At 46.6% G+C, this 8,950-nt stretch overlaps 3 protein-coding genes across 4 annotated transcripts; all 3 read left to right on the forward strand.

The window, feature by feature from the left end:
• Positions 1-15: 15 nt before the first annotated feature.
• On the forward strand, positions 16-2,834 carry LOC9662437 (replication factor C subunit 5). The gene is made up of 14 exons (XM_024664288.1): positions 16-399; positions 450-509; positions 568-681; positions 731-1,184; positions 1,246-1,356; positions 1,431-1,463; positions 1,551-1,713; positions 1,772-1,956; positions 2,020-2,153; positions 2,223-2,318; positions 2,378-2,447; positions 2,521-2,595; positions 2,646-2,691; positions 2,742-2,834. Exons 1-14 carry the CDS (start codon positions 167-169, stop codon positions 2,783-2,785), a joined length of 1,818 nt encoding a protein of 605 aa, XP_024520056.1. The 5' UTR covers positions 16-166; the 3' UTR covers positions 2,786-2,834.
• A 268-nt stretch (positions 2,835-3,102) lies between these two features.
• LOC112342447 (transcription factor PIF3-like) lies at positions 3,103-6,411 on the forward strand. 2 transcript variants are annotated; one of them, XM_024664287.1, is made up of 9 exons: positions 3,103-3,424; positions 3,548-3,681; positions 3,791-4,985; positions 5,044-5,133; positions 5,196-5,261; positions 5,312-5,377; positions 5,431-5,739; positions 5,872-5,939; positions 6,062-6,155. In XM_024664287.1, exons 1-9 carry the CDS (start codon positions 3,359-3,361, stop codon positions 6,066-6,068), a joined length of 2,001 nt encoding a protein of 666 aa, XP_024520055.1. In that variant the 5' UTR covers positions 3,103-3,358; the 3' UTR covers positions 6,069-6,155. The 2 variants fall into 2 exon arrangements, with proteins under 2 accessions (XP_024520055.1, XP_024520054.1); XM_024664286.1 differs by lacking the exon at positions 5,872-5,939 and having other exon boundaries at positions 6,062-6,411.
• A 19-nt stretch (positions 6,412-6,430) lies between these two features.
• On the forward strand, positions 6,431-8,728 carry LOC112342448 (ATP-dependent RNA helicase DBP3-like). Its single transcript, XM_024664290.1, has 7 exons — positions 6,431-6,586; positions 6,868-7,434; positions 7,508-7,599; positions 7,653-7,752; positions 7,809-8,063; positions 8,124-8,293; positions 8,353-8,728. Exons 1-7 carry the CDS (start codon positions 6,443-6,445, stop codon positions 8,642-8,644), a joined length of 1,620 nt encoding a protein of 539 aa, XP_024520058.1. The 5' UTR covers positions 6,431-6,442; the 3' UTR covers positions 8,645-8,728.
• The last annotated feature ends 222 nt before the right edge of the window (positions 8,729-8,950 follow it).

The following is an 8,950-nucleotide window of genomic DNA, read 5'->3' on the forward strand; positions in this document are numbered from 1 at the left end:
CAACGCTTTATCCACTTGAAGTTTGCCTCGTCAGCCCTAGAATTTGAATTTGGGGTTGCCCTAAAAGACAGAGCTCTTTGTCGTGAAGCTCGCTCGTTGTGTCCGCCGCGATGGATTCTCTCCTCTTCCAGGTCTGGTTCTTTTCAAGATCAGGGATAGCTAGGGAATGCAAGGCGCTGGCACGAGGAATCGATTTGGATTCCAAAGCCGCAAGCCGGAGGAGGAGGATTCGAGCGCGAGCGCCTCGGGATTTCATTTCGGAGGCGCCTGGTCGGATCTCAACACAAAGCCTGCGGAGGTAGGACACCTCGCCAATGTTACGGCATCGATGCGATCCATAATCCCGCCAGCGCGGCCCAAGACTCCGGTCGTGGGTTGTAGTACCAATGTTTCTCCAAGGTATCATGTTTCGTTTTTTATTTGTTCTATCGACAAGATCTTTGGTACAGAAGCAAGGAGAACACTGAATTCAACCATTTCCAGAGAACTAGTACCATTGTTTCTCCAAGGTATTCGTTTTTTCTTTTCTTTTCTTTTTTTCCTTTTGCTACAAGAATTTTGGTATAGAAGCAAGGAGAACACTGAATTCAACCATTTTCAAAGGACTGGAACTTCGACGTTGAAAAGCGATCACGATCCTCAAGCCCTCTCTGGAGTAAATTCCACGTACACCTCAGAAAGGTACCGGAAACTCAAGAAAACATAGATTTCTAACGAAAACATGGAGCAGAAACGACACCACTTATACTCAAAACAGGCCTAACACTGGGCCTTCCAGTTTCAAAAGACTACAAGATCATGAATCGCTCTCCGCAAGCATCGAGAGAACGAGCACCACCGCAAGCTTTGTTTCCACAACCAACCCTCTACTGAGGAAAGATCACGCCGGTACTAAGCTATCTCGTTCTGTTTCTCACAACAATCTGGGTGCATTGGTGGCCAAGCTTTCGACTTGTTCTGCGGCATGTAACCGGCTTGTTGAGCTGCCAGCCCAGCACTCCACAAACGGCGATTCACAGCAATCGAGTTGCTTGCCGGCTAGCAGCTGCGTTTCTGTTGCTGCTCAAAATCAGACGACGAGTTTCATATCCAGCACGCCGAAGTTGTGGGTTAACAAGCATCGTCCCGAGAGCTTGTCCTCGTTCGTTATCAACTGTCGGCAGGCCCACGATTTGAAGCAACTAGTAACTTTGTTGCGTGATTTCCGTGCTTGATCATCCTTGGACTGAGCACTTTGTGAATCAGATATCTGCGGGGCACTGTCATCACTTGCTTTTCGAAGGACCTCCTGGATGCGGAAAAAAGAGTTTGATCATGGCGCTGCTGCGAGATGCCTTTGGAATTTCTGCGTGGCTGGTCTGTCTTTATCGCATTTTCTTTTAAGATTCTTATGCTGGATAGATCACGTTGTTTTGATTTGTTTTCTACAGGTTAGAGATTTCACTAGAACTTTTGACGTCGAGGTCTGCCTGTTCACATTTTTATATTCTTTGTTCCGTTCTTTTCTTGCCAACAGAGATACGGATGCTTATAAATCGTTGTTTTGACAGGGAACAAAAGTGTCTCTTCCTATAGCATCAAGTGCTCATCATGTTGAACTGAATCTCCTCCATGTTGGAGTTTATTTAAGGCCCGTGCTCACCACACTCTTGAAAGAAATGAAAGTGGCATGTACAGCTTATGATAACGATTCTTATATCAGGAGCTACAAAGGTACAGCTTTCACCTTTTCCTCTTTGTTTATGATACTTAAGATTTTTATATAATCCAGTTCTTGTTCTTCATGATGCGGACGAAGTGAGTGCCGAGGCACAGCAGCATATTCGCTGGCTCATGGACCGCTACTCAGATTATTGCAAGTTCATGTTGCTCTGCTGCTCTCAGCCGTCTAAGCTCTCCGACTCTGTTCGATTGCGGTGCATTGTCGTGGACGTACACAATCCAACAGTAGATGACGTAAGTACAGAGAAATCCCAACAGTCGTCCGTTGTTTTCCTGAATAGATTTGCCATCTTCCAGGTTGTGCAAGTTCTTTATTTCGTTGCCAAGCGAGAGAATCTGGATCTGCAAGAGCACTTTGCCTGGCGGATCGCAAAAGCATCGAAGAATTTCCGACAGGCCGTGCTATCATTAGAAGCATGCAAGCTAAAGCAGTAAGCAACTCATGATTGAAAGCTTATATTTTTTTGTTGAACTAACTTTGAGTGGTTGTTGAATTGAAGGTATCCATTTGACGAAAACCAGGTGATTGCGATCGAGTGGGAGAACGACATTGTTAGCATGGCACGGGATATCATCGACGAACAAAATCCAAGAAGGTATTATCTGTAAAATGATGTTGTATTTAACAAAATGAAATGTATTTTTTGTTTGGTAGGCTTTATAAGGTAAAAAGAAATATGCAAAAGCTTTTAGACGAGGGCGTAGCTGCAAAGCTTATCCTTTGGGTATGTTACAATGAGAAAATTGAATTTTTTTTTTTTTGTTTTGTATTTATTTTGATAAACTAATTTTTTGTAGAGGCTTGTTGACGAGCTTATTAAGCTAGTAAATGTTTCTTTCATGGAGGAAATAAATCAATGGGCTAAGTTTTATGTAAAAACATTTAAATTTCTTAATTATTTTCTTATAGTTTTAAATTTCAGGCAAAAAGAACTCCAGATGGAATTGACGCTATTTTCAAGCTAGAAGGTACGAAATATTTTATATTGTATGTTCATGCTCTAATTGAATGTATTTAGAATTTGTGGCCAAATTAATGAGTTTATATAAGAAATATGGTTAATGAAATACGAAAAACTACACACCACACAATACAAATACCACATGTTATATTCACTTGACAGAAACTTTAATCTACAGCCACAAGTTACAGCAATGCAAAATTGATCGAATCGATCAAAATCTATACTGTAGAAGTGCCAAATGTCACATTCTTAGAAGGCATGCCGTGATGGAAAATCTTTCAAACCACTAGAAAAATGCCATCTGGCAAAGAAAAATCTCTCATGTCCAGACACTAAATTGAAATTAGTCTCCTGTTATGGCAATAAGATGATGTGGAAAAAAGAAATAATAATTATTCTGTGCTGGCTGCTATGGCGGATTTAGGGTTGATGGAATACTGTGAGGGGTTTAGCCGGACATCTGCCAGATTCGCGTAGAATGTGAGCTCCAGAGCGTCGATTAGAGCGTGCAATAGCTGGAATTTTGTGGCAAGCAAGTAGATCTAAGGAAGAAGATCACAGAGGCGTCGCAAGATTAAAATCGGTAGCAGCGTTGCTGTGAAGAATGTAGAATCGTTTTTCTTTTGCGAGATTATTGCTCCGAGGCGAGGGGAAGCGATGATCGTCAAGTAATGGACGAGCAAGTGATGAATTTGGAGCAATCCCAGCGGCAGCAGCGTGAGTATCTTCATAGTAAGGTATAAAATTCTTTTTTGGAGAAGATCTCTCTCAACTCACACAGCACTGGATTTTGTTTTGTTTTTTTCTTCCTTTTTTTTGGTCTTGTTCTGTTTTTCCTTTTGATCTTGGCTGGAATGCAGTCAAGTATGAGCTCTCCAGCTCCTCCTCTGCTCAACATGACTGGAACCTTTCTTTCTAATCAGATCTTGCCTCTCAAAGGGAAGTGGGAGGCTCTCCGGCAGAGGAAGCTCAACATCTCCGAATTATCCTTAGCGTAAATCTCTTCTCCCTTCCCTCCACTGTGATCACCTCTCTCTTTTGCTTTCTTCTTTTCGGGTAGAGAATTTGCTCTTTGCCTCGCTGATATCTCTTGTGATTTCCAGACGGGAGAGTGACGCGAACCAAGCCAAGGAAACAGTCCGGCTCGAGTTAGACGTAGATCTAGAAATGCAAGGTAGGAGCGGTACCATTAACAGGATTGGAAGCTCTGGGGATGGAACAGGATCAGGGGTCTGGCTAGAGAATCACCACCACCACCATCAACATCACCACCACCATCATCAACATCACCACCAAGAACAGGAAGAACAGCCGCAGCAGCAGCAAAAGTTGGAGATCAAGAATAGCAAGAGCTTGGGAGGGGAGCTTTTCCAGCCGGCACCACCGCCACCCTGCGGCAGCTCCGCCATCGTCTCTGCCCAAGACGACGAGATGTTGTCGTGGCTGCACTACCCCATGGACGAAAGCTTCGAAAAGAGCTACTGCTCGGATCTGTTTGCCGACGTTCCTAATTCAGGCATGCAGACGTTTGCTGGCTGTAGCAGCACCAGGCGGGCAACGATTGCTCACACGTCGCCCCCAGCCATCCAGCCGAGTGGTAATGCTCCTCCCGCCACCACCAGCAAGCTTCCAAGCGCGGAAGCCGCGATGGCGCTTGGTGCCGAGCGCGCAGCTGGGCTGAGCTCACAGGTCGGCCTCGAGGCCTTTTGCAGAGTCCGGACCACTGCCTCGATCCAACCTCCGGTTCCCAAGTGGCCTACGGCTTCGACGACGGTAACGACGACGACGGTGGCACCGGCGACTGCTACTCCGTCGTTAGCAGCCATGAATCCCGAAGTAGCAGGAGCAGCAGCAGCAGCAGCAGTCTTCGATCAAAGGCAAGCGTCAAAACCAAATTTTTCTGCGAGCTCTGCAGCCACCACCACCTTCGTTCATGAGTCCGAGCAGCAAGGATTGAAGAGAGGTTTGGTCCAGCGGAGCAGCAGCTCGATCGTGGCGGAGTCGGCTCCGCTGGTTTCTCCGCACAAAGCTGGCGATCATGCGAGAGCTGTCAAGAGAGAGCAGGCGGGATCCATGATCTCCGGGGGAGGGAGCTCGAGCTGCAAGACAAAGTCGTTTGGAAACGACGAGAGCCAGCACAAGAGTGTGGCGGGATCGAAGAAGTATGACGCGGAGCCTACCATCACTTCCTCGTCCGGAGGGTCGGACAACACGACGGAGAAGTCGGACAAGGCCGAGAGGATTGCCGAGAAGAGGAAGGCTCCACAGATGACCGAGTCCATGGATTGTCAAAGCGAGGTACGCGGAGGCTTTTTCGAGGTTCTTATTGATCTTTGCGTTTTCTTGTGGCTTCCAGGACGTGGAAGCGGAGTCTGTCGACACCAAAAAACCAGCCACTCGTCCGAAGAGAAGCCGGGCAGCCGAAGTTCACAATCTCTCCGAGCGTGTACGTAACTTGTTTGTTCTTTTGTCTTAAGAGCATCCTCGACTTACACGCGGACTTTGCAGCGGCGGCGCGATAGAATCAACGAGAAAATGAGAGCCTTGCAAGAGCTCATCCCAAACTCCAACAAGGTCTTTGCACTTGATCTCGCACTGACGTTACTCTTCGTTTTTCCCCACAGACCGACAAAGCTTCCATGCTGGACGAAGCTATCGAGTACTTGAAGATGCTTCAGCTACAGCTCCAGGTGCAAAAAATCGAACTTTTACATAGTTCTCACACTTTTTCCTGTTCTTGTAGATGATGTCGATGAGAAGCGGTATGAGCATGCCTCCAATGGCCATGGCCAATGGTGTTCGCCACCCACACATGCAAATGCCTCCACAGATGGCTCCGTTGCCTTACGGGATGGGGATGGGAATGGGAATGCTGGGAGTCGGCATGAATATGGGAATGGGAATGGGGATGGGGATGAACATGGTCGACTTGGGGAGCTCGAGCACAGCACCAGGAGCGGCGGCAGCGGCAGCTCCATTGAGACCGATCGTGAGCGAGCCGGATTCATACAACGTCTACGTTTCTCAGCAGCAATTGCAAATTCCCGTCCAGGTAAGTAACGAAAGTTCCATTTTTTTTGTTCCACCTAGAGTTTTCTGGAGTTTTTTCACTTGTTTTTCCGTTTTCTCGTCGTGAAAATGTCAGTGTTTTATGTTTGTGCTGTTTGTTTTTCTCTTCTTCTAGGCAGGAACAAGTCACTCTCTTGGATTGCAGTGCTCTGGAAAAGATCGCCAAAAGTTCTCCTTGTTTCGGTATCTATTCTATCGTTTTGAGCTTTCCTGGTGTTGTGCTTGGTTTGTGTCCGACCTATGGAGTTTTCTCACGCAAAATTCTCTTTTTTTCCTGACTCTTTCGTGTTCTTCTGTCTATCCAGGTCATGAACAGGGAAATGTACAACGCTTACATGGTAAACCACCAACACCAACAACAACAGCAGCAGCAGCAGCAAACTCCAACTCCAACTCCAACTCCAACTCAACAACAAAATCAACCACAGCCCGAACACCACCACCACCACCACCACCACCACCCGAGCGGGTTTTAATCCAGGAACACACTCACAAGAAGAATCACGCAATCGGTCTCCAGAATATGAGCGCTCTCTCCTCGCAAGCGATGGCCTCCAAAGTTTCGTGTTCTTCGTTTGTTTTGTTTTGGTTGTTTGTATGTAACATTTGTACTCTCTCTCCAATTTAAAAACAATTGGAAGGAAAGCTCTCTCCTTGGAGAGGTTTATGGTGTAGCTAGGGTTTTGATGGGGAAGGCGGAGGAAGCGGCGGCAAAGCGGAGGAACAAGGCCGCCAGGAAGCGCTTGCGAAGCGCCGGCGGCGCTGGATTCCACACTGCCGTGATTGCCGCCAAGCGCAGGAGGAAAGCTGGGAAGCGGCGAGTTTGCGAGGTGAGTGACAGATCGATTAGATCGATTCTTTTCTGGAAATGCCAGCATTCTGTGGTGGATTGTCTGATTCGCTTCGAGGTTTTGTTTCTTCTTTTGCTTGGTTTTTGGTAAGCGTTCTAGGCTTTTGCTTTTGCGAATAGATCTGTTTTTGTAATAGTTTCGTGCATTGTTTTCTCGTTCTTCCTACATTGGTTTTAGTTCTTCGACTTTCAAGAACCGTGGTTGTGGATCTTTATCTTTTCGATCTTCGAATCTCTTTTTTATTTTTATTTTTCATACAGGGAATGTGCTACAGCCTCCCAACTCCCGAGGATCCATTCAATAACCGGTCTCTAGGAAAACGCAAGAAGAGACGATATGACGATGAAACGATGGAGGGTTTGGCTGAAGAAGGCAGTGACCTTGACGAAGGTCAAGATGGCAGTCAAGTTTTAACCGACGAAGCTGATAGTTCCGAGGACGACGAAATCTCCGAGGCCAGAGAATCTGCTTCCTCGGAAGAAGATGATAGCTCCGAAGAAGAAGAAGATAGCTCTGGTGGGGAAGACGATACGAGAGCTTACGACAGACGGCTCCTGTCCCGGATAGCAGGTTCGTCAAATGGTGCTCGTATACTGTCCGGAGTGATTGCTAGCGTTGATAGGCAATTGTCTCGCTTTGAGACTAGCCTCTGGGAGGCTTGCCGAGGAGGTCTGGACGTCATTGGAACCGTCCAGGAGTCGACCATTGCAGCCATCGCTTACGTTCCTGCAGTGGTGGACTACATTGTCAAGCAACCCTCCAAGACAAGGCTCTCTGGAAAGCCTATCGCGCTTTTTCTCGTGCCGTCTCAAGAGGAAGCGCTATATGTAACAGACTTTGATCCTTTTGCTACGGTGTTTGTTCATCTGAATCTGACTTGAGAGCGTTTGTTTTGTACAGGTAAGGAACTTGTGCAAGCCTTTGAAAAAGCTTCTGGGGCTTCAGACCATAAGCATCCACCCGGGTGCGAGCCTAGAGCACCAAGTGAAAGGGTAGGCTCTTGTTTCAATCAAGTGAAAGCTTCATTGATCGCTTGTTATTGCAGGCTGGAGTCCTCTGCGTGTCAAGTTCTTGTAGCTACACCAGAGAGACTTTGTCAATTGGTATCGAGAAAGGCACTAAACCTCTTGGATGTTTCGTTTCTGGTAAGTGAACCATCACGGCACACCGATGCTCACTACCACTTTATTTGTTTTCCAAGGTTGTGGATGGCTTGGACGAGTTGATCCGGAAAGGTTTCAAGGAAAACCTTCAGACAATTAAGCTACATACGAGCCACACAATGCAAGTTGTAATACTCAGCAGAAGTTTCAGTGGGGAAGCAATTCAAGTAACCAGATCTTACGTAGAAGATCCAGTGGCTAGAGTTTTGGAAAGCGAGTCCTTGAAGGAGCAGGGAGCATGCATCACCCAAGACGTTAGTATAATCGTTGACGACTCCAAAAAACTGCCAAAGGTACTCGTAGTTCGCTGCTAGCTATTTTCTCTTTGAAACAAACTTCTCTCTCGTTACAAGGTCGTGAGTATCCTCCAGCAACTTCGGGAAGACGATGGTAAACTACCTCGAACACTAGTGGTAGCAAGAAAGCTGGAAGATGTGGTAGTGCTAGCAGGCGCCTTGAAGCGTGAGGGATTCGACAGGGCAGTGGCTTTCACCAGTGATTCAAAGAACGATCAGAACACAAGGTGTGTATCCCTTTCATTCCAGTTTAGCTAATGCATGCTCTCTTTTTCTTTTGGTGTAGCTCATTCGAACTAATGGTTTCCACCGAAAGCATAGTTGATTCTATCGACTTGAGCTGTTTCCAGAACGTTGTGAATTACGAGTGCCCGGTTTCGATCGCCAGGTACTCGAGCATCTTGTCTTCCATGGCCCGATCATCCGTCCATGGAAGCTTGCATACTTTGTGTGGGTGCTCGGCTGCTCCAATAGCACGCGAATTGGTGAACGTTCTTAAAGATTGCCACCAGGTGGTTCCAAGTGCCTTAGATATGCTAGCCAGTGCGGCTGCGGTGGTCATCAGGAAAAAGCCATAGAAATTTTTTTATCTTTCTTTTTTGTTAGATTGAAAAAAGTAAAATGCTAGCAAAATAGATTTGATCATAAACTTTAAGGGTTAAGGGTTGGTTTACATGCTTAGATTTATGTTAAGTAAGATTATGCTTATAAATTTCTCATGCAGGGGCCTTGCTCCTTGGAAGCGGAGGCCGGATTTGGGTAAGCTTCCGTGGCCACGGCTGTTGTTCGACGCAATTGATCCAGACACAAACTTCTGAGTGACATAGAGGACTCACTTGAGGTGGCTGCTCATCACGGGGCCGTGGCAAGTCATCACTCATGTA

The sequence above is a fragment of the Selaginella moellendorffii genome, unplaced genomic scaffold, assembly GCF_000143415.4.
Source record: "Selaginella moellendorffii unplaced genomic scaffold, v1.0 SELMOscaffold_109, whole genome shotgun sequence".
NCBI lineage: Eukaryota > Viridiplantae > Streptophyta > Lycopodiopsida > Selaginellales > Selaginellaceae > Selaginella > Selaginella moellendorffii.

What these genes read in the sequence shown, in the direction of transcription:
- LOC9662437 (XM_024664288.1), top strand. Translation starts at nt 167, where the DNA reads ATGCAAGGCGCTGGCACGAGGAATCGATTTGGATTCCAAAGCCGCAAG. An exon ending in CCCACGATTTGAAGCAACTA is followed by an intron (nt 1,185 to 1,245) that starts GTAACTTTGTTG and finishes TTTGTGAATCAG; the next exon opens with ATATCTGCGGGGCACTGTCA. An exon ending in ATCAATGGGCTAAGTTTTAT is followed by an intron (nt 2,596 to 2,645) that starts GTAAAAACATTT and finishes TTTAAATTTCAG; the next exon opens with GCAAAAAGAACTCCAGATGG.
- LOC112342447 (XM_024664286.1), top strand. Translation starts at nt 3,359, where the DNA reads ATGGACGAGCAAGTGATGAATTTGGAGCAATCCCAGCGGCAGCAGCGT. An exon ending in ATCTCCGAATTATCCTTAGC is followed by an intron (nt 3,682 to 3,790) that starts GTAAATCTCTTC and finishes TGTGATTTCCAG; the next exon opens with ACGGGAGAGTGACGCGAACC. An exon ending in TTCACAATCTCTCCGAGCGT is followed by an intron (nt 5,134 to 5,195) that starts GTACGTAACTTG and finishes CGGACTTTGCAG; the next exon opens with CGGCGGCGCGATAGAATCAA.
- LOC112342448 (XM_024664290.1), top strand. Translation starts at nt 6,443, where the DNA reads ATGGGGAAGGCGGAGGAAGCGGCGGCAAAGCGGAGGAACAAGGCCGCC. An exon ending in CTAGAGCACCAAGTGAAAGG is followed by an intron (nt 7,600 to 7,652) that starts GTAGGCTCTTGT and finishes TTGTTATTGCAG; the next exon opens with GCTGGAGTCCTCTGCGTGTC. An exon ending in AAGAACGATCAGAACACAAG is followed by an intron (nt 8,294 to 8,352) that starts GTGTGTATCCCT and finishes CTTTTGGTGTAG; the next exon opens with CTCATTCGAACTAATGGTTT.